Raw genomic sequence first — 24,037 nt, 5'->3', positions numbered from 1 at the left:
ATTTCGTCACTAAAAAATTCCTTGATTTTAGAGTTATTATGTATAACTCATATTAAATCCATTGAATACTTTCAGCATTAAATTTTTATTATCAACTTTTAAATCATATTAAATGCTGTTATTTAAAATTTAATTATTAATCAAATATTAGTTTAATGATATATTAAAATTCTGTTCGGACAAAATGAATCCTATAAAAATCTAGATGATCTCATATTTTGAAGTGATACAAGATTGAATAAGAAAGTTATGATAATAGAACCATGACCTATATGAACTTGTTTGTATATTTATATATCCGTAATAACTTTTAATTTAATTTTTATTTCGTACGGTTGAAACAGTAATAGAGAAAAATATGTACAACACCACCAAATGAAGCATGCCATGCCATGCCATTCATCTTTATTTATCAGGAACCTATCAAGAGGTTTGATACATAAGCAGCCATGAATGCACCGCTTGTACACCATGAAACTTCTTAAAAGGAAAGAATACCTTCTTACTAAATACTAATGGCCATTTCATTAAAAAAAAAGAAAAAAGAAAAAAATGATCATGGAAAAATCTAATAAATCAAATTAAAAGATACAAACCAAAAGATGATTACCCCTTATGTTACTGATACAATTAATAATACAAATCTTTTGTTTTAACTTGTCTTTGATCTCTTCCACACAATAACCGTGCCATAAAAGTCAGATGAAGCCAACAAGTTTTCTCCATGGTTCCACGCAACATCCATAACTGGAAATCGATGACCCTGCAAATTATACATGGTTTATCAATTGTTGCCAAATGGAGACTATGATAAACCACTTAGAAGCCTTACTACCAAATAAGACGCACCTGTAGCTTGTTTACGCATGTGTGCTTTGGTCGAGTTAAATCATAAAAGTAGACATTTGAGTCCTCACTTCCTGCAACTGAGTATTAAAAATAGAACCACCACATCAGCAGAAGAAGAAACAAGATTTGCAAGAAAGTTGTCTGCACTACCCAATCTTGATAAAAGGTTTTGCTTTGCATTTTTAAAGCATCTTACAATAGCTTTAGAATTTCAAAATTTGACATAAATACAATGAACTTTCGAGTTTTTAAATAGAATCGTTTAATTTCCAGGATTTTGATTTGAATTACTGTACAGGGTAGCTGACATACAGAACAAACAAAATAGAACTGTAATCCTCCCTCCAATGATGCCGGATAAGTTTCATATAAATCCATCAGGTCAACATTGTCGAAAGGCTTTCTAAGCTATACAAAAAGATGAGCCTAAAAGTAACAAGAGCAGTATACGAACCTATATATTCTCCTTTCTCAAGGGAAAGCATTGGGCAGAATGATGCCCTAATGCTGTGTATCCGTGGAGTTAATTTGAGTGAGCAACGAAGAGTCAAATAACCTTGTACTTCCAGAGCAACACTACAAAAAAACTAACTTTCTTGTCAGTGCTTCAAGAAGAAGATTACAAGTAAAACGATATACCATGGTGATTAGACCTGAAGAAAGACAAGTTCCCATCTTGAGTACATGTCAGCAATACGGGCCCTCGGGCAAGCAGGGAGAAAGTTCGGTACTGCACAGTTGTGACTGGAGATTTGTGCCTGCTGCTACTTCGATGGCGATGAGCACGGGATAATGCTCCTGTGTGAGAGTTGATACTCACAGAGTATATACATCCCTATGTAAGTTACCCCACTTGATCATATTAATAAAAGATTATCCAAATTCATACAAAATTAGGATAAGAAATTAAGATAATTAACACAAACACACCAGTGAATCCCCACAGAAAATGAGATGACCAGTGTGATCACGGTCCATAGAGGTAACTTCACCGTCAAATACTGTTTTATGAATAATCCTCCCAGTGCTAAAATTAAAAACCTGAAAAGCAATGTAAAGTGTTGTAAACCAAACATGGTCCATTGACTTTAATATATCCAGACAAGGCCAAGATAATTGTGAAATGACAATATAGATCTATATGTTTCATAAGAAGATAAATAAATCAAAATCAAAGTAGCACAACGATTTAGCAGCGGGAGGCTATACTGAGCATGTTTCGGTGTGCATTTTACATGCCATTATAACTGAAGGAGCACATTTTCTGCGTGCAAAATGCCCAAACTTATGAAAAGCTTTACATTTAACAAAATAAGATCCTACCCACAGTACATCCATGTTATATGTAATATTTAAAATTATCTTAGTCTCAAAGAAATCAAAGGATAAAAACTCAGGCTTTAATAATAAATGTGCGCATAATGTAATTTTTTTCCTTTCTAAAGATGCTGCAAGCGCTGTATGCATTAATTACCGTAATTTCTTTGTTTGCATTGCCAACCGAAAGGAAATTGTTATTTACCTGCATCAAAGAAATTGTAACAGAAGACAAAACCTTTAATGGCATGCCAAATCAGAATTAGCTCAACAAAGGACTAGCAGCCTTTTCTTTATTTTTATGCATCATAGTAGTTAACATAAAGAAAGAAAAACAAGGATTTAACTAATAAATGTTGAGTGTGGATAAAACTTACATTAAATGAACAAAACAGCTCTAGACAAAAAATAATGGAATGTGAAAAAGCACTCCAGCAGGTTTCAGGAATGAAAATATTATTCTTAATATATACTTACAGGGTGAAAACGAATACACATTTGTGAAGAAACTCCATATATTACTCGGATGCAAAGACCTTTTGATATTTCCCATACTCGCACAGTTTTATCCATCGATGATGATGCAATGTACTGATTGTTGGATGAGAAATCAAAGTCTGAAAATAAACTAAAATTTCAGAAATATGATGAGGCTAGCAACAAAATAGTACTTTTCTTTTTTCTCTTTAACCCTAAAAGACTTAGTAGACTGCATCCAATATTTTCATGGGTAGAATTATGGAATTTCTTTCATCCTGTCAAGAGGATGAGATTGTGTCATTTTGTGTTCTCAACTTGTTATTCGTCATTGGAAAACAAATGGAATGTGATTCATTGTGTCACTGAAATATTTTCCTAATAGGTCCAATTCCCAATTCCACCTTTCAGGTGAGGTGATTAGGTCAACAAACGCATCTAAAATAAAAAAAATCTAGCAATTCAACAAAAGGAAGAAGACATTAAAGTCACTAATTATGTCCGAAAAAGGGATGGAAACAGAGAAAATAGCTATTTAAGATCAAAAGCAATGGGTTAAATCAACAGATCATTTAATGCTATCATTGATGCCAATGATGCTCCAAACACGCCGGTAAGTTTTAGTCTTCTCTCTTAGGTCTTGGAGGTTTACAAGATAAGATGTCACGGCTATAGACCCCCCCCCCCCCCCACGGCAACCAATTCGCCTCCATCAGGAGCTTTCAAATGACTGACTCATTTGAGTATCCAGTGGAAGACTATATCAAGAACAGAAGTTCCTGTTTTGAAAAAGTTCCTTCAGCATAGTTTCTAAGAACTTGTTTCTCTTTAGCAGCTGGCTATGTGAAACTCAACTCATCAATGTCAAAAACACACTTTAAGATGAAAATATATTTATCTACCACCCACCAGAACAAAATAATAATAATAATAATAATAAATAGAAAAACCCTCACAAATATATCACTCAATGGCACAGAAAAAAGCAACACAAGCATTTTCCAGTATTCAACCTGTAACATCCTTGGAGTGGCCTTTCAATTGTGTGATTATTGAAGGTGGTTCCGCAACAGTGCACACTGTCAAGGTTCCATCTGATGCCCCATATGCAAGTAGATCAGAACTCATATGTCCAAACTTCAAAACCGTAACTGCAATAAAAATAATCAGGTTAGGTCCTCATAAAAGTTTTACAGGTAGCAAGTGGAGTCAGTCTTCATTAATACACCAAAATAGTTACCGGAGGCTTTGCTCTGGTCAAAGATACAGTGCATTCCCACAAAGGAATATGCAGGTTCAACACCTCGATGACGTGGACGATCGTTATCACTGGTAGTTGAGCCAAAACTATTTCTGTGACTTGAAGCTGGATTACCACTTTGGAGTTCCTATAAAATCATGGACCTATGTGAATGACATTAAAAAAATAAAAGAAAGAAAGAGAAAGGAATGGCAACAAAAATGTATATCAGCTTTTGTTATTCTCTCAGGTATTGACTGGAAGTTGCACATACCCTGCTAGAAGTCCAGCTTTCCACCTCATACAGAAGGGACAGTGGACTTGGAGGTGGAATCCATTGGCCGCTGATGCATCAACCAGTAAATTATCCTGATGTCAGAATTGTATGGAAACGAGATTTTAAGATACCACTCACAAATCAAAAAGTTGAATTGAGATAATAGCTCGTCATAGTTTCTGAGAATCAGGACAAATGGGTGAGAATTGGGACAAATGGGCTAATATTACAAAATAAAGACATAATTAAGGCACAAACACAAAATAGAAGAAAAGCATCCCACCAGCTCCAGATTCCAGAGGAATGGTCTACCACAGGTTACACAAAGATTTAGATTTCAAATTTTCCAGTAGCTATGGCCCTGGCCCAAACTAACATTTCCAGCCGCTGGACACCAGACATCATCTTCAACTAATAACTAATCATTTCACACCACACGCACACAGAAGATAAATCTAATTTAAAGGACCCAAAACAGAGCCACATATGCGAACACATGTACAAGAAATGTTTCGAGTGAAAAAAGAAAAAATGATGTCTCAGAGGGTTACCATATTACAATAGAATCACTGACCATATTATTTAAACTTCTAATAATGACAATTCTTTAATTTCAAAGAACTTCTTTTAAAAGTAATCAACTTTCATTTTTGTAGATTAGAAGTAGTACTTGATGCAACTGTGACTCACCTTCTAAGAACATTGCATCATTCAGATAAATTAGATGTCTTGAACATTAAAAAGAATAATAAAAATAAAAAAGAAAGATGACTTCTATATCTCTACAGGATCACCAAAAACTTTTAGGATGAAAATTTAAAAAAGCAAAGAATTCTCACTTAATGCTTAAAAATAAGCAGTCACACTAGTCATACTCATATGGTTAAATTTCAAGCAACCTGTTTCCAGGAGTGCTATGGAGGCTTGGTATTTGCAAACTTTCCCAATTCCTTGGTCTGCGAATGTAATTACGGTAGGCTACATAACCTTTTCCGTTGCATCTCCAATCCTTCAATGAAAAAAAGTGCAGGAATTCACCATTTGAATTATGGTAAAGAAAAAGCAGCCAAAGTGTAAAAGGAAGGAAAAAAAAAAAAAAAACAGAGTAAGAAGCAGGTCCACGAAACTAATGTACTGCTCAAATATGTTTTAACTATTTTACGCTACTATTTACCAGCAACGGAACTTCAGCAGATGGTAAAGCAACAAAAAGTTTAATTACCATAAGTATGTTAATCTCTCATACACATTCACCCAATAGGTTTATGCTATGAAAATTCAGGCTTCACAGAATAAGATAGCAATATTTCTTCACATTTTCCGGTTTCGGTGCTGAACTTTATCACCATAAGGTCAATCATAACAAACAACAAAGATTCTAAACAAGGTGTAACCAACCAGGCAACTGAACCTAAAATTCAAAATTTTAGCCACGGCACCTTCCCCATCAAAAGTTGATTGAATTTTCACCTATAGTATGCTTTTCAACAATAATCACATTGAATCTAAAATTAACTGTAAAACCAAGTTTGTATATCAACATCTAACTTGTTGAGATTCAAATCAACAATCGAATCGCAAGACAAGAATCAAGCTACAACTAACAACATAAAATTTAACCCAAAAAAACAAAAAAAAATCCATTTCAATCAATAAAACAAAGGCTCAAACTACAAGTAAAAGGATCCAATTTCCCAATCCAAACATAGAAATGCTTAAAAAAGAAAAAAAGAAAAAAAAACTACCACGATCAACAAAAATCATATAAGCACAAAACGAAAAAAGCAGTAATAAGATGGTAAAAGAGGAAAGCGTACTCTACGGCGAAGAAGGACACCGGACACAGCCTTACGATGAAGAAGGAGTCGACGAATGCCAACGTATTGGGGATCGGAATAATCGGCGGTGGCAGGCTGAAGCAAGTAGCTTAACAATTCCGGATCTGCATTCTTCTTCTTCTTCTCTTCTTCCTCCTCTGGTGGAGCAACCTTGTCGGTTCTCTGCTCCGCCATTCTCTCGAGGTTTTTGCTACGAATCACTCATTCAACAGACCGCCGCCAAGTCGAACAGCCAGTTCTCTACGACGACGATGACGACTTCTTTGAAATTGGTCGGCGGAGATTGGGAAGGATATGAAACGGAGTTAGACGAATAAAATGGAGCTTCGAAGGGAGTTTCAGAAATGGAGAAAATGCCAATCTCTCTCTCTCTCTCTCTCTCTCTCTCTCTCTGCTTCTCTCAGAGGCTTAGAAGCTCTGACTTTCATTTGGCCGGGTCTGGGTGATTATTTATGGGCATTCGCGTATTTCTCTCTTTTTGACTTCTGCTTCTATGCGCATTTTTGCATGGTACGGTCCAATTTTTATTTTTTATTTATTTTTTATCTCAAGTTAAAGATACTATATACACACTCTCTCTCAAGTTAAAGATACTCTATACACTCTCTCTCAAAAAAAAAATTTTGATCTTTTTTTTTTTCATATAAAGTACAAAATGTAGATCATTAATTCTTATTTTTATTTCATTTAATCCATATTTCTTTGTTCTCAAAAAAAAAAAAAAAAAAAAGAGTCATATTTCTAATGGGAAGTCATAATTGGACCGATAAAATTCAACTAAATTTCATCAACTTCAAATTGATAAACCAAAAACTCTGAAATCTTCATCCAATATTTTGTTTCTATAAACGCAAGGTAAAATTGTTTATTTCATGTGTTAATTTAAAAAGACATGGTTAATTTCAGCCTGCAAACCAATATATAAATTGTTTTAATTGGAATTGACAAACGACTATAGATGAGTTAGAATTTAATCTTTGAAAAGAGAAATAATAAATAACAGTTTAGAATAACAAATCAAACCAAAAGGTTTAAGAAAGTAGATTTTCAAGTGGAAGCATAGTAACTTTTCCACGAACAAGAGGACATACATTACAAATCAAGTGGATTTCTCTCTCCCAAAGATTTCCATTCTTTGTTAAACCAGTTTTTTTTATCGGTTGGCTGGAACCATAATCAAATACACATATATATACAAATACATACATACAAACATAAATTCTAATTCTTCTTCTGATGAAAATATACATACATACCATACATACATATACATAAATTCTAATTCTTCTCTGATAGATCAGTTCAACCTCAAGATTATAGTAACAAGCATAACGGCCTTATTGTTCTGATGGAGAGAAGGAGAAATTTCCAAAACAAACAATTTCAACAAAATCTTTCATTTCTTATTTTACTACAAAAATGGCTTCCAGGATCCCCATACAAATGGGTTAATAGGTGCTTATAAGCACATGAAAACTGGACAATAGATGCATATAAGCGCATGAAGGTGGATTATGACAATATAAGAGAAATACTACATACATATTATAACCTTTTTTTACATGATCATGCATCAACTACTCTACATATCGTTATAGCATATAGACCTCAAAAAGGATGTGATCTTAAAAATGCTGTAAAATTATGCATATTTCGTATTAATTGATGATGATCAAAGATTCAAGGACATGGCATTTATATTTACCAAAAAAACAAAGACATGGCATTTTGGTGGCAACTCATTCTTTTACTTTTTATTTTTTTTCTTTTTTCAGCGAAGATTTTTAGTTGCTTGAATATTTTTTCCTACAAACATAACTCAATCAGGTCCTATTATTGTCCCCACCATACATTTTTCAACAAGGAATGATGAGAGCTTGATTACCTAATTCAAAAATTTTACAAAGGCTTTTTTATTTACAACAATTCATAGTTGGGTTACTTTGTAGAATCATCTTTTGATGCCAGTATCTGTTGAAAAACCACAATGAATCGGCCTCCATTGCATATCCATCTTGATTTCTATGCCAACTGTAATAAGCACGGGTTCGGTTCTTGATGTCAAAAATGGCATGACCGAAACTGTCTTCGCCGTAAGCTGAGTAGTCTGGTTGTGGATAGGTCATACTGCACCACAGATTAAGACAAACAGTAAGTTAAAATGTTATAAGAAGTTGTAAGTTATTAGATATCGAGAAAAATAAATAAATAAATAAAAGATCAATGCTATTATATTTTATACTGATCTTACTTGTTTGCTATGCCTTCAATGTTTCCTCCATCTCCTATGGTTATGTACACAGGGGCAGATTGATCCCTCACAGGTGTGCAAATACCATTTATGAGATTGTAAGCAATGTTGGATACACGTTCCTGTGGTCATATAAGCACCTTAATTGTCAAGTAACAGACAGAGGATAACGAAACAATTATAGATATTAAAAAAAAAAAAAAAAAAGTGTTTTGGGCATTTAATGACAACCAAATAGATATGCATAAATCAATTACAGACCTTTCATAGGCATGGACATGACCAGCAAATACCACATCAACTTTGTACTTGACAAACCATGGCTCAAACATCACTCTCATGGATTCTCCTTCCATGTAATGATAGTTGTAGCTATTGTACCATGGCGAATGCAGTAGAACAATCAACCATGGTGTCTCGCTCCTGTTGACTTTTGGTAGCTCTTGCTCAAGCCATTGATACTGAGGCGTGTATTTGCCTAAAAGGTAAGAAAAAATCAGTGCATATTATGTGAAGAACAGTGTATATAGCACTATGAAGGAAATCTTATGCATGGTTTTCCTAAAAAAAGAAAATATTCTATACATGAGGCTACTATGCTATGTTGAAACCCCCTTAAGTCAAAAATGGAGAAATATAATTAAATAGTATTACTTTAACTCCCTTTTTCAGTCTGATACGTGAGTAAAGAATAGTAGATAAGAGCCAAAACATGCATACAAGAAATGGAGCTGGATTTCAAAAACCAATGGTAAAGGGAAACCAAATCCTAGCATTCCAAGATATTCTTCAAAAATGCTATTGTAAACAATATTCTGCCACACGTCTACTATGTTGTTTGTGTAAATATATAATAAGGAAGTTGTTAGAAAAACAGAACAAAACAAACACAACACAACTTATCGAGGTTCGGCCAAGATGACCTACGTCCTCGTTGCTCCGGTGAGAGCTTCTGGTTTCTTATTGATCTTGCAGTAGTTACACAAACTATCACCTCTTGTATACAAACAGGTTTTCACATAGAAAACACACTCACAAACCCGAAGCCCCTTTCTACACCCTTTCAACTTTTACAATCACTCAATCTCACTTAGAGATGGTTTCTCACTCAGAAAAGAATACAATTGAAGAAAAGGTAAATAAGAATCTTGGAGCTCCTCTCTCGTTCACAAGCTTGAAGAAAGACTGTTATTTCTGTTATATCTGTTACTTCTCTCGAAGAGAAAGAGTTCTGTGCATATATATTACACACCAGCTTCAAAACGACGTCGTCCAACTTATTATGAAGACTCACTCAGATTAAGACACGTAGCTTGCCGTTATTCTGTTACAGTATGCTGGAAATGACTGCTTTGCCCTTCTTTATTTTTAAGTAAATGAAACGATGCGTTTTGCTCTTCTGAGACTTATCCATTGAATTAGCTCGAGTTTTCTCCAAGTGTTGACCTCATGCATACACTAGATCTTTGCAAGATGAATTTGTGGATTAAATCTTCACATATCTCCACCTAATCCACAAATTCAACCAAATACAGAAGCTCATCACCATCTCAGCAAAATTCTTCACAAATTGGTCAGCCTGCTCCTATTCGAAGCAGGTTCTTGCAAGTATTAAACTTGCCAACAGTGAGCACTTTTGTTCCCATATATGAAGGATTAAACTCTGTAGGAATCTTCTCCAATCTGACTACTTTCTGAGCTGTCAAATCTCGAATGAAATGATATCTAACTTGAATGTGCTTAGATCTCTCATGAAAAACTGGATTTTTACATAAATGAATTGCACTTTGACTATCTGAGTACAAAGTGACCTCCTGCTTGAGTACTTTAAGCTCTGTCAGTAACCCTTTAAGCCAAATGGCTTCTTTTGCAGCCTCAGTTGCTGCCATATATTCTGATTCAGTAGTTGACAAGGCCACCACAGGCTGCAACTAAGATTTCCAACTTATGCAATTTCCACACAAGGTAAATGCATAAGAGGACATTGATCTTCTCTTGTCCTTATCTCCTGCATAATCAGAATCTAGATATCCATTAAGCTCCACTTCACTTGAATCCTTCTTATAAATCAACCCTTCATTTGCTGTATGCTTCAAATACCTTAGAAGCCATTTTAAAGCTTCCTAATGACCTCGGCCAGGATTTGCCATAAATTTGCTCAAAACACTAATAGCATGAGCTAGATTAGGCCTAGTTAGAATCATAACATACATCACTGAGCCCACAGCATTAGTATAAGGAACTGCTATCATGTCTTCCTTCTCCTGCTCAGTTGATGGGCATTGTTCGCTTGACAATTTGAAATGTCCACCAAGAGGTACACTTGCAGGTTTTGCACCTTCCATTGAAAACCTTGAAACTACCTTCTTTATATATGAAGATTGTATCAACTTCATTTCACATCTTGACCTGTTTCTCACTATCTCAATGCCCAAAATCTTCTTAGTTGGTCCAAGATCCTTCATCTCAAACTCTGATTTTAATAAGTTCTTCACAACTTGTATAATTCTGCCATTTGGTTCAGCTAGAAGCATATCATCTACATATAACAGTAGATACACTGCTTTATCTGTCATAGGATCTTTAAAGTATAAATAGCTGTCAAAAGCACTTCTTTCAAAACCAGATTTCACCACAAATGAGTCAAAACGTTTATACCACTGCCTTGGTGATTGCTTAAGTCCATACAGTGACTTTTTAAGCAAGCACACCAAATCTCCACCTTTTCTTTTAATTTCAAAACCTTCAGGCTGCTTCATATATATTGTTTCTTCCAATTCACCATGAAGAAAGGCAGTCTTGACATCCAGTTGTTCTAATTCCCATTCGAAATGAGTCACTAATGCCAACATGACTCTTATACTTGTATACTTCACAACAGGTGAAAAAACCTCATTGTAGTCTATTCCTTCCACCTGAGTAAATCCCTTGGCCACTAATCTGACCTTAAACCTCGCTGGTTCAGATTTGGACATACCTTCTTTAACCTTGTAGATCCATTTACAATCTACAACTTTTTGATTTGTTGGTGTTGGTACTAAGTCCCAAGTTCTGTTCTTATGGAGAGATTCCATTTCCTCCTTCATGGCCTCTTTCCATTTTGCTGACTCCTTAGAATTTACTGCTTCTTTGTAACTCCTTGGCTCATTGTCAGTAAGTTCTTCGTATGCCACCAAGGCATAAGCAATTCAGTCTGCATAACTGTACTTCCTGTTTGGTTTCACTGTCCTCTTAGCTCTATCTCTTGTCAGCAAATAGCCAGGTGATGCTATGTTCTTATTTCTTGTACTTGGTGACTGCTGTTGAGTGTGATCATCTTCAGAATCTGCCTCATATTGTGCAGGTGTTAATTTTTCTGGTTCCTCACCTTTTTCAGGTTCTTCTATTCCTTCTGAAGTTGGCATTCCCACAAAGTCTTCACTGTCTTGGTTTTCTACTTCAGGAAACAGACTTATACTTCGTGTCTCCACTTTGTTGCTCATTTCATCACCTGCACTGTTAGTATCTTTGCAAGGCATAGAGTTTTCATCAAAAATGACATCTCTGCTAATAATAACTTTAAAACCTCTACTCTCTCTATCCCAAAGCCTATAGCCTTTAATTCCCTGAGGGTAACCTAAGAAAATACATTTCAAACTCCTAGGTTCAAGTTTCCCTTCAGATTGATGGACATATGCAGCACAGCCAAAAACCCTCAGTTTGCTATAATCAGGCTTCTTTCCAAGCCACATTTGTTCAGGAGTTCTAAAGTTTAAAGCTGTAGAAGGTGACAAGTTCACCAAATGCATGGCTGTCATTACAGCCTCACCCCAAAACAACTTAGGTAATCCAGATGACACTAGCATGCATCTCACCTTATCGAGTAAGGTTCTATTCATTCTTTCAGCCACACCATTTTGCTGTGGTGTGAATTTCACAGTTCTATGCCTTAGAATACCATTTGATTTGCAAAAGTTATCAAATTCTCGACTACAAAACTCAAGACCATTGTCTGTTCTTAAAATTTTAACAGTTTTGCTGGTTTGATTTTCAACCAGCAATTTCCACTCTTTAAACTTAGAAAAAACCTCACTTTTAGCCTTTAACAAGTATATCCAGACTTTTCTAGAGTAATCATCAATTATGGACAAGAAATACCTGTTTCCACTCTGTGTTTGCACTCTAGCAGGTCCCCACAAATCAGCATGTACATAATCTAAGACAGACTTGGCCCTATTTGAGCTCAAAGTAAAACTGAGCCTATGCTGTTTGCCCAAAATGCAAGTTTCACAAGACTCCAAATTACTGACTATATCCTTATCAAAAACATTCTGTTTATTCAAGTAATATAGGCCTTTTTCACTAATGTGGCCTAATCTCTTATGCCATAAAGCAGTTTTATCAGCAGTTGAACTTATAGAAGCATTACTTGAATTAACTAATGGCTTACCAAGTAAGACATATAAACCATTTTTCTTCTGACCCTTCATTACTACAAGTGATCCTTTGGTCACTTTCATGACACCATTCTCTGCTTTACAGGACAAGCCAGATTCATCTAACATGCCAAGGGAAATTAAATTTCTCTTCAAATCAGGTACATGCCTTACTGCTGTGAGGGTTTTAATGGTACCATCTACTAACTGCAACTGCACATTACCAATGCCAGTTACTGAACATGATCGATTATTGCCTAACAACACTTGGCCACCATCACACTTAGTATATGAGTTGAAACAACTCAAGTCAGGACACATGTGGAAAGAACAGCCAGAATCCAACACCCACTCAGTATGATTTTGACTTGTGGACACTACCAAAACTTCTGCAGGCTCTAAATCAGTGTAGGCCACTGCTAAATCACCAGACTCTTGACTCTTTTCTTTCTCATCTTTCTTCTTCTTGAAACAATTTTTAATAATGTGTCCCTCTCTCGTACAGTAATAGCACCTTCTACCCTTAGTTCTTGATTTAGACCTAAAGGTCTCCCTAGACTTACTTCTATGGTCACTATGACCCCAACTTCGAGTAGCACTCCTACCCCTCACAGTAAGTCCTTCACCTTTGGACTCAGACTTCAATTCCAAGTCTCTAGATCGAAGGGCACTTACAACAGTATATAAGGTCAAGGAATCTCTGCCATACTTAATGGCATTCTTTGCTTCTCTATAAGTCTCAGGCAATGAGTTCAATAAGATCACAGCATGATGTTCATCATCAAAAGTAACTTTACAATTTGCAAGACTTAAGATTAGACGATTAAAAGCATCAAGATTTGTGTCCAAATCCTTAGTAGTATCCATCTTAAAGCCAAAAAATTGTTCAAGTAGAAGAATTCTATCAGGTAAGGATCTTACCAGATAAAGCTGTTCAAGCTTTTGCCACATTTGAGAAGTAGTACTTACATCATCAACTTGCCTCAGAACACTATCGGAGAGATGCAATATGATTGTGCTCATTACAATTTCATCGATCTCATGCTTCTTTTCATCAGTAACATCAGCAGCATAAATTCCATCGATTGCCTTAGCTACCTTCATTTGCACCAGTACTGCCCTCATTTTCTTGCGCCACAGCAAGAAATCTCCTTTGCCATTGAATACATCAATTTCCAACTTTGTAGACATTCTTGACTTCTTGAAAGATTGAGAAACCCTCACACAGATGATTCTCACAGAAAACCCACAAGACACAGGACCAAGAATCAAGAACACTCCACTAGGCTCTGATACCACTGTTAGAAAATCAGAACAAAACAAACAAACAACACAACTTATCGAGATTCGGCCAAGATGACCTACGTCCTCGTTGCTCCGGTGAGAGCTTCTGGTTTCTTATTGATCTTGCAGTAGTTACACAAACTATCACCTCTTGTATACAAATAGGTTTTCACATAGAAAACACACTCACAAACCCGAAGCCCCTTTCTACACCCTTTCAACTTTTACAATCACTCAATCTCACTTAGAGATGGTTTCTCACTCAGAAAAGAATACAATTGAAGAAAAGGTAAATAAGAATCTTGGAGCTCCTCTCTCGTTCACAAGCTTGAAGAAAGACTGTTATTTCTGTTATATCTGTTACTTCTCTCGAAGAGAAAGAGTTTTGTGCATATATATTACACACCAGCTTCAAAACGACGTTGTCCAACTTATTATGAAGACTCACTCAGATTAAGACACGTAGCTTGCCGTTATTCTGTTACAGTATGCTGGAAATGACTGCTTTGCCCTTCTTTATTTTTAAGTAAATGAAACGATGCGTTTTGCTCTTCTGAGACTTATCTATTGAATTAGCTCGAGTCTTCTCCAAGTGTTGACCTCATGCATACACCAGATCTTTGCAAGATGAATTTGTGGATTAAATCTTCACAGAAGTTCCATATGTAACTTTACCGTATGCGAAATATGAAGCCAAGACTATGATATAAGCAGAAGCCCTCTTGATTGAGTACAAAAATGGAGCAGTACTGCCTGATGCTTTATAAGGGACATGATATCGTTTAGTATGAGGCTTAAAAGGTTTTGTTCCACCCTGCAAAATAGAAAAACCATTCTTCTTTTAGAAACTTCCTGCTTTCAAGCCCAAAATCTGAAAAACTTTATGGGATTTTGCAAAATAGATATGATAAAAAGGATCAGAAAATTACTTCATAAAGTAAGTAGTAGAGATTAAATACTTCATAAAGCAACAATCCCAATCATAGTTGAAAAATATAAGTTAGACTCCTAGTTTATTTCAAGCCTATAGACAACAAGACATGTGATAGTTTTATGAGAAGCTCACAATTTCTGGGACAAAATCGATTTCGTGATTCCCTGCCGTCCATATCCAAGGTTGATAAGCAACACTTCTCTCGACAAATCTTCCCCATGGATCCCATCTGACATTATCATGATTTGTATGGTCATCTGCATAAGAAAGGTCCCCAACAAACAGCACTGTTTCACCTTTCCGTGGGTTTAATTCATAATGAGTAAGTGTCCTGTTTGAATCAAATGTCTGACCAAGATCCCCTGGCAAATTAAGTTTGAATGTTAGAAGATACATTTACATGTAATCAGTAGAATCACATTTTGTACAACACAACACAACATTCCTAAAGTTCTGGGCTATCCACTGAACACTTCTACAACTAGCCAGTTCCAAACTTTGGACTTGCAAAATAACAAACAATTATAATTGAACTGTAGTTTGATTTGGCAATGGCTACTTTAGTCAAATCATGAAATCGAAGAGATAAAGAACTTACCTATGAGACCAAATGTATAAGGGACATCCGGACCAACTTCTGGAGGTGTTGTGAACCAGAACCTCCTCTTAGTGTGACCAATCCCAACCACATAGTAGTATTTAGTATTGAACTGCTAAAAAAAGAAATAAATTCAAATTCAATTACTAAAACAAAAAAATAAAATAAAATAAAGTAACTGAAATTGTATCCATCGTTACTTTAGTAATTCAGAAATCTTTGTGATGGGTATGAATCATAAAACAGTACATAAACAGAGGAATCATAAATTAACATAGCAATCAAAGAGCAGAAATTTTCTTCTTTTTTTTTTTTTTAAACAAAAAAAAAAATAGAGTTACCTTCAAATTTCTAATCGTGGTATGGTGAAAGAAACCAGAAGTATAATTGTAGAATCTATAGGTTCGTACTTTGCCCTCGGCCTGCTTCTTCAGCTAGCCATGTTCACTCCAGTAAAGCACTTTACTTGATTCCGGTTCATCCATGGTGACCCATGACATGATCACTGCTTTCCCCTCATGGTCTCCTTGTGTAATGTGAACCTTAAATTTCAGACCACCACCAGCACATTAAAAAAAAAAAAAAAAAACCACCCATAAGAAAACTCAAAATTTGCTAATCCGACCCATTAATTTCTTTTTTCTTTTTTTCATTTAAAAAAAAAAAGAATAACATAAATCTAGAAGGAATTGTTGTGGTTCTCCGACCACTTTAGAGAAGAAATATGAGAAGAAAAATAAAAAGAATTCTATTACTCTCTTGGAAATAGAATACAAAAATAAAAAACTTCTCACATGGAGATTCTCACGTGGAACCTCTCTCTACACTGTCAAATTCTCTCTGGGATTGCTCACTCTTCTTTCAAGCTCTCTCTGGAACTTAAACACTCTCTCTCTCGGAGTTTACTCTCAATACTCCTCACTTGGGATGATATTGAGCTTGCTCTCTTGGCTTGGCTTGCATGCAACGGGATGGAGCCTATTTATAGGCTTACAAGGTCGGTTGCATGGCCACAATCTTCAACAGCTTCTGACAGTAGCCCACAATTGTTGAGCAAGTTGGAGTTCGGTGTTAAATGCAGCAACCATTGTCAAAGATGGTGGCTGTGCAGTCTTCACACTGTCGGTGCAGTGGTGGTGTGGCTGGACTTCACAATTCTCCCCCTCCAGCCGCATTTAAACTGATGGTCATCTGCCATCCATTCCGGCTATGTCTCTGCATAGCTTCAGCTTCTCTTAAGCAACAACTTTTGTTAGCATATCTGCTGGATTCTCTTTTGTGTGGATCTTCATCAGTTTCAGCAACTGTTGATCTATTACTTCACGTATCCAATGATAGCGGATATCAATGTGCTTTGTACGGGAATGATACATTGAGTTTTTGCTCAAATCCATGGCACTTTGATTATCACAATGTATCTTGTAGTCTTCTTGCCTGATGCCCAATTCTGTGAGAAAACGCTTTAACCACAACATTTCCTTACCCGCTTCCGCTGCGGCTATGTACTCTGCTTCAGTAATGGATAAAGCAACACACTTCTGCAATCTTGACTGCCATGACACAGCTCCCCCGGCAAAAGTGTAGAGATAACCTGATGTAGACTTTCTATTATCAGGGTCTCCAGCCATATCTGCATCTGTATAGCCTTCTAAGATTGGAGCACCTCCCCCGTAGCACAAGCACAACTTTGATGTACCTTTAAGATACCTGAGAATCCATTTGACTGCTTCCCAGTGTTTCTTTCCAGGATTTGAAAGAAATCTGCTCACAACACCTACTGCGTGAGCAATGTCTGGTCTGGTACACACCATTGCATACATCAGACTTCCTATCGCTGAAGAATATGGTACTGAAGCCATCTCCTCTATCTCTTCTTTGGATGAGGGGCACAATCTCTTACTCAACTTGAAATGATTTGCAAGTGGAATGCTGACCGGTTTGGCTTTATCCATGTTGAATCTCTTTATCACCCGTTCAACATACTTCTCTTAAGATAGCCATAACCTTCTATTCTTCCTGTCTCGGATTGTTTGCATTCCCAAAATTTGTTGAACTGGTCCTAATTCTTTCATATCAAAGGACTTAGACAATTCTTTCTTCAGCTGACTAATCTTCATTGCATCTTGTCCAACGATCAACATGTCGTCCACATATAGCAAAAGTGCAATGAAGTTTCCACCTGAAAATTTTTGAAAATAAACACACTGGTCTGCTGCAGTCCTTTTATAGCCTTGACTCACCATAAACGAGTCAAACTTCTTATACCATTGTCTTGGTGCTTGCTTGAGGCCATACAAGCTCTTTTTCAGCTTGCATACGAGGTTTTCTTTCCCTAAACCTCAAATCCTTCTGGCTGCTCCATGTAGATTTCCTCATGTAAATCACTGTGAAGAAATGCTGTCTTCACATCCATCTGTTCATGCTCTAGGTTTAGACTTGCTACTAAACCAAAAATGACTCGAATTGAAGTCATTTTTACCACTGGTGAAAAAATCTCATCAAAGTCAATTCCTTTCTTCTGAAGAAATCCTTTGACCACCAATCGAGCTTTGTGTTTCACCACCTTTCCACTGCCATATTTCTTGAGCTTGAACACCCATTTATTCTTTAGTGCCTTCTTTCCTGTTGGAAGGTCAACCAACTCATAAGTATGATTTTTCTGCAAGGATTCCATCTCATCTTGCATTGCTTGCAGCCACTTTTCCTTCTTTTGATGAGAAACAACTTCCTGGAAACTCTCTGGCTCCCCCTCTTTAGTAAGCAGAATATACTCAGATTTTGAAAATCTCTTTGATGGAATTCGGCCTCGCTCAGATCTCCGAACTTGTAAACCACTGGTTTCAGGAGGTGTACCATCATCTGACCGCTGTGATGGCCCTGCAGCTGCTTGAGAGGATTGAGTCTCCCCCTGCTCAATATCCCCTTCTTCCTCCTGGTCTGCTTCTGGTATATCTTCATGCACCTCATTATCCTCTGTGGCTATTTGTGCTGGTGCTGGATTAGGACAAAAATTCTCGGTACTAGAACTACAATTAGGAGACATTATGGGCTTTTCAATGTTTTCCATTTTCTGGTTTTCATAGAATACTACATCCCTGCTTCTAATAACCTTCTTTGTTTTCGGGTCCCATAACCTGTATCCGAATTCTTCATCTCCATATCCTATAAAGATGCATGAAGTAGATCTTGCATCGAGCTTCTGTCTGAGCTCCTTGGATACATGTACATAAGCTAAACAACCAAACACTCTTAAATGAGAGTAGGAGGGAATCTTACCCGACCATATTTTCTCCGGAATTTCAAAATTCAACGGTACTGACGGTGATCTGTTGATTAAATAGCAGGCGGCACGAACAGCTTCTCCCCAGAATTGCTTTGGCAGCTTAGCCATACTGATCATACTTCTGACCTTTTCCATAATGGTTCGGTTCATTCTTTCAGCTATTCCATTATGTTGTGGGGTGCGAGGGACCGTCTTCTCATGTCGAATGCTGTGTCTTCTGCAGTAGGCATCGAACTCCTTAGAAGTATACTCGCCTCCATTATCTGAGCGAAGACATTTCAGCTTCTTTCCTGTTTCACGCTCTACCATGGTATGAAACAGTTTGAAGTAATCCAATACCTGGTCCTTTGTCTTCAAGAAATATACCCACACCTTCCGAGAAGCATCATCAATAAAGGTCAGGAAATACCTATTACCGCCTAGTGACTCCACTTCTATGGGACCACATACATCAGAGTGCACCAAACTGAGCAACTCTGATCTTCTCGTTGCAGAGGAACCGAAGGAGACTCTATGTTGCTTACCAAACAAGCAGTGATTACAAGGATCTAGCGCAGCATCCTTGCAAACAGTGATAAGCTTCTTCCTTGCCAAAGTGGACAATCCTTTTTCACTCATGTGACCGAGTCTCTGGTGCCACAGATTTTGGGACGTCTCTCCTTCTGCAATATTGAGGCTATCTACACATATCTTCACATGAGTTTTGTACAACGTTCCACAAATATGTCCTCGGGCGACAACTATGGCACCTTTCGTCATTTTCCATGTGCCTTTGCTGAAGTAGTTGTCATAGCCTTGCTTGTCTAAGGCTGCTCCCGAAAGTAGATTAAGCCGAAGGTCTGGAACATGACGGACATCCTTCAAAGTGATTATACAACCAACATTCGTTTTTACCTGAATATCACCAGTTCCCATAATCTTTGCGAAACTGGAATTTCCCATATTTACCGTACCAAAGTCTCCTGCTTTGTACGTTTTGAAGAAATCTCTGTGTGGAGTGACATGGTAGGATGCTGCAGTATCGACTACCCACTCAACATCTTGGGTTGATATATGAAGGCATGTCTCTTCTTCGGTGGAGCAGAGCTCCACTTCTCCTGTAATAGTGACTAGTGTCTCTCCATCCTTTTTCGGCTGATTACCTTGGAGTCTCTGCTCTCTCAACAACTTTCTGCAGTTCTTCTTCATGTGACCCTCCAGACCACAATGATAGCACTTATATGATGATTTTCTGCCGTCTGTAGATTTGCCTCTGCTCTTGCTCCTGCCTCTCCCCCTATCTCGACCACCTCTTTGCTGTCTTCCTCTCTCTGTGACGAGGGCATGTGACTGATCCATGCCAATGTCCTTTCTCCTGGCCTCTTCATTAAATAGGGCATCCTTAACCATAGACATAGTAAGTTTGCCATTCGGGGCCGAATTGTTGAGAGAGACTACCAATGTCTCCCAACTGTCTGGAAGAGAGCTTAGAAGTAGGAGGGCCTGATCCTCATCCCCTAGTTGGTAATCCACAGCAGATAGTTGATTTACTAAGCTCTGGAACTCACTGGTATGCTCAGCTACAGAAGTTCCACTCTGTAATTTTAGTTTTACCAATCGCTTAAGCAACAGGGCTTTGTTCCGAGCAGTCTTGGCCTGGTACATGTCCTCCAATTTTTTCCAGAGGGCATATGCATCCGTTTCCTTCGCTACATGATGGAAGACACTGTGGTCGATCCATTGCCTGATCTGACCGATCGTTTTTTTGTTTAATTTCTTCCATTCTGCTTTTTTGCTGGGATCGGGATTTTCTCCTTTAGCTTCTATAGGATCAAACAGATCTTTACAATTGAGGAGATCTTGCATCCGAGGTCTCCAAAGTGTATAATTTGTGGCAATGAGCTTAACCATAGCTCCTGAGGATAATTCTTCCATTGACATTATGGCTTGACCAAAAATGGAGCCGAATTTGGCAAAACAGAGTTAACCGTTGCGTCCGGAACGGCCGAAAATAGTGGACTTGACTCTTCCGGGGTCAAAATATAATTACCAGAATTTTTGGGGCAAAAACATAATTTCATAAAAATTCTAGGTCAACCTGTAAATACAGAAACTACAGGGGTCAATCTGTAATTTCATATAATTCAGGGGCTGTTCCGTAATTTTAGAAACTTCTGATGATGTGGCAGAGTGTGTTGACGTGTCAACACGTGGCAGATGACGTGTCAAGTGCGTGGCTGGCGACGTGTCGGATGGCGTGGCAGATGACGTGGCTTGGTGCGCTGACGTGTCTGCTGACGTGGTCGTCTTCAACCTCCAGACGGCGCGTGCGGCGCGTGAGGCGCGTGAACTACTGCAGAAAATTTCAGACGGAGCGTGCGGGCGCGTGAGACTCTGTCTTTCTCTCTGGCGAACTTGGGTGTTCTCGTCTCGTCGACTACTTACACCTGGTATTGTCAAATTAATTATTTGAGCAACTTTTCGAAACACCAACTTGAAGAACAGAGGCTCTGTTTCTTCAAATTTTGAACCCAAGCTCTCGACCTGGAGCTCTGATACCACTTGTTGTGGTTCTCCGACCACTTTAGAAAAGAAATATGAGAAGAAAAATAAAAAGAATTCTATTACTCTCTTGGAAATAGAATACAAAAATAAAAAACTTCTCTCGTGGAGATTCTCACGTGGAACCTCTCTCTACACTGTCAAATTCTCTCTGGGATTGCTCATTCTTCTTTCAAGCTCTCTCTGGAACTTAAACACTCTCTCTCTCGGAGTTTACTCTCAATACTCCTCACTTGGGATGATATTGAGCTTACTCTTTTGGCTTGGCTTGCATGCAACGGGATGGAGCCTATTTATAGGCTTACAAGGTCGGTTGCATGGCCACAATCTTCAACAGCTTCTGACAGTAGCCCACAATTGTTGAGCAAGTTGGAGTTCGGTGTTAAATGCAGCAACCATTGTCAAAGATGGTGGCTGTGCGGTCTTCACACTGTCGGTGCAGTGGTGGTGCGGCTGGACTTCACAGGAATGATCCAATGAAGTTTTAAGTAAAAAGAAAACTAAATAATTATAAGAAACGCTGAATTCTTAAGAGGCAGAGGAAAGAAGAAAATATATACCTGCTGGGGGCCATTATAGCCTGGTGGAACTCTAAAGACATCACTGTCGAGAGGCATATCCACAGTTTTCTCAATTTTCCTCACGAAAGTGCTTGTTATGCCTCCATTACACACAACTACCACATTCAAAACCAAACCCAGAACAAAAACAAGCATAGCCATGGAAGACAATGGAGATGATCTCAGCACACTTATCTTGGCCCTACCTACACACCCCCTTTTGAACTTTCTTCACACATACATACATGATATATATACATGTTATAGAGAGTTATGATGTGATCAGTTTTGATATGCAATAATTATCACCTCAGGAGGATAATTATTGTATATATATATACAGTCTGTTTATGGTGCGGACGGTTTTCATGCGGACTACAGTATTGGTGACAGTTTTTCATAGTATTAGTGACGATTTTCTAAAAAATCATCGTTAATACTATAAAAAACCATCACTAATATTGCGGTTTTCATACGGACAGTTCTCACCATAGAATTTCCATATATATATATATATATATATATATGTACTTTAAATTTATAATTGAACTAAAAGGGGAATATGCAAAGCTCTATAGGAATATTGGTTTTAGTCACTTGGACTTGTTACCCAGTTGCAACACAAACGATTGTTTTTCCGTAGAAAATGATTGTTTACTATAGAGTTGACCTTGCAGGCATGAAACGTCAAAACACAGATTTGACTCCGTAGAAAATAAATAAATGGCAAATTCCATTTCCTTGCACTGGATTGTGCCATGCATTTTTTGTTTTTGTTTTTTTTTTCAATGAATATTGTGCCATATTCCATGCGAAAAATATGGTATGAGATTTTAGTCTCAGCCCAATAATACGGAAAATTAAGGTTAACAATCATTATTATTGTCATGTAGAAATTTTTCTTTTTTATTCATAAAAAAAATTGTAGAATTGTTGTTTTGATAATTATAAGTTTTAGTTTATTTTGGAAGATATTATAATTTGGAGAATAAAAATAATAAAACAACATGATCCCATTAAAAATTTAAATATTGATTGTTGAAGATTTTTCATTTAAATTTTTAGTATTAAAAATATATTTTTTTAAAAGATTAACATGTAAAATAAAATAAATTAATCAATGCAGGTTTTAGTTTTATTCTCCATACTCCATATCATGTCTTTCCATGAGATAATCTTCAGGAGTGCATTTTTTTGTAATAATTCCAAGACTTTACAATTTTAGTACGAGTGTTTTACCGATTGATCTAACTTTAGTTTTGTTTTATATATATATATATATATATATATAAATTTTATAATATAGACATCTGTATTTTTATTCTATAGATATCTTAAACATTTTGAAAAAATAATAAAATTTATTATTTTTAAATAATAATATTAACAATAATTTTTTAAAAATCGTTACTTTTTAAAGATAAAAAAAATTTACCAACATTTGCATCATAAACCGATAGGATGGTACACTTCTTCATTGCATGGTACAGGTCAATTTTTTTTATTTAATTTTTTTAAACAAAGGTTTGAGTGCTTATTTTAAATTATTGATTTCCGATGTTACAATAAGATACTACTATGCTTTTACTTTTTTTCACTTTTAATTGTACCTTTCATATAAAGTACAAAATATTAATTATTGCTAAGAATATTTCATTTTACATATTTTTTTATGCTTTCAAAAAAGAAAGGAAAAAAACAGGTCATATTTTAACGAGAGATCATAATTGGACAAATTAATAAATTTAAATAAGTTTTCCAGGTCATAACAGTGGGCTTGTAACTAAATTCTTTTTTCTTTCCTTTTTTTTTTCTTTATTTTATTTTATTTTATTTTCCTCGGTTTGTAACAAGTTGTGGCATTAAAGTAGTTGATGTGTTGAACAACTTTGGTCATGGTGGTTCAATATAGGTTTCCTTAATTTGCTTTGCTTATTTGATATAGTGAGTTAAAAAAAAAAAAAAAAAAGTTGGAAGTACAAAAAAATATATTCAAATAATTTCATCGACTTCAGTATATATATATTTTTTTTGGATCAGATTGATAAACCAAAAACTCTGAAATCCTCATCCGACGTTTACTAGGTTCCTAAACCAAAGCGAAAATTGTTTATCTAATATATTTATCAAAAGCCATGGTTAATTTTAGCCTGTAAACCAAAATATAAAATTT

At 36.5% G+C, this 24,037-nt stretch overlaps 1 protein-coding gene and 1 pseudogene across 2 annotated transcripts; both read right to left on the bottom strand.

The window, feature by feature from the left end:
* Positions 1 to 361: 361 nt before the first annotated feature.
* Positions 362 to 6,445, bottom strand: LOC107426743 (uncharacterized). Of its 2 annotated transcripts, XM_016037007.4 has the most exons (12): positions 5,978 to 6,443; positions 5,060 to 5,169; positions 4,158 to 4,227; positions 3,884 to 4,031; positions 3,657 to 3,794; positions 2,644 to 2,783; positions 2,324 to 2,371; positions 1,780 to 1,890; positions 1,503 to 1,684; positions 1,304 to 1,425; positions 850 to 926; positions 362 to 763 (listed from the first exon to the last, which is right to left on the bottom strand). In XM_016037007.4, exons 1-12 carry the CDS (start codon positions 6,170 to 6,172, stop codon positions 653 to 655), a joined length of 1,452 nt encoding a protein of 483 aa, XP_015892493.1. In that variant the 5' UTR covers positions 6,173 to 6,443; the 3' UTR covers positions 362 to 652. The 2 variants fall into 2 exon arrangements, 1 of the variants encoding a protein (XP_015892493.1); XR_007243200.2 differs by lacking the exon at positions 362 to 763 and having other exon boundaries at positions 1,304 to 1,436; positions 5,978 to 6,445.
* A 1,387-nt stretch (positions 6,446 to 7,832) lies between these two features.
* Positions 7,833 to 23,342, bottom strand: LOC107426531 (purple acid phosphatase 2-like; annotated as a pseudogene).
* Positions 23,343 to 24,037: the final 695 nt, after the last annotated feature.

The sequence above is a fragment of the Ziziphus jujuba genome, chromosome 9, assembly GCF_031755915.1.
Source record: "Ziziphus jujuba cultivar Dongzao chromosome 9, ASM3175591v1".
Taxonomy (NCBI): Eukaryota; Viridiplantae; Streptophyta; class Magnoliopsida; order Rosales; family Rhamnaceae; genus Ziziphus; species Ziziphus jujuba.
This window is presented reverse-complemented; position numbering and strand designations above follow the sequence as displayed.

Coding starts and splice junctions, on each gene's coding strand:
- LOC107426743 (XM_016037007.4), bottom strand. CDS start 6,172: ATGGCGGAGCAGAGAACCGACAAGGTTGCTCCACCAGAGGAGGAAGAA. Junction 3,795..3,883: donor TGACCAGAGCAAAGCCTCCG/GTAACTATTTTG, acceptor TTTTTATTGCAG/TTACGGTTTTGAAGTTTGGA. Junction 2,372..2,643: donor TGTGTATTCGTTTTCACCCT/GTAAGTATATAT, acceptor TCTTTGATGCAG/GTAAATAACAATTTCCTTTC.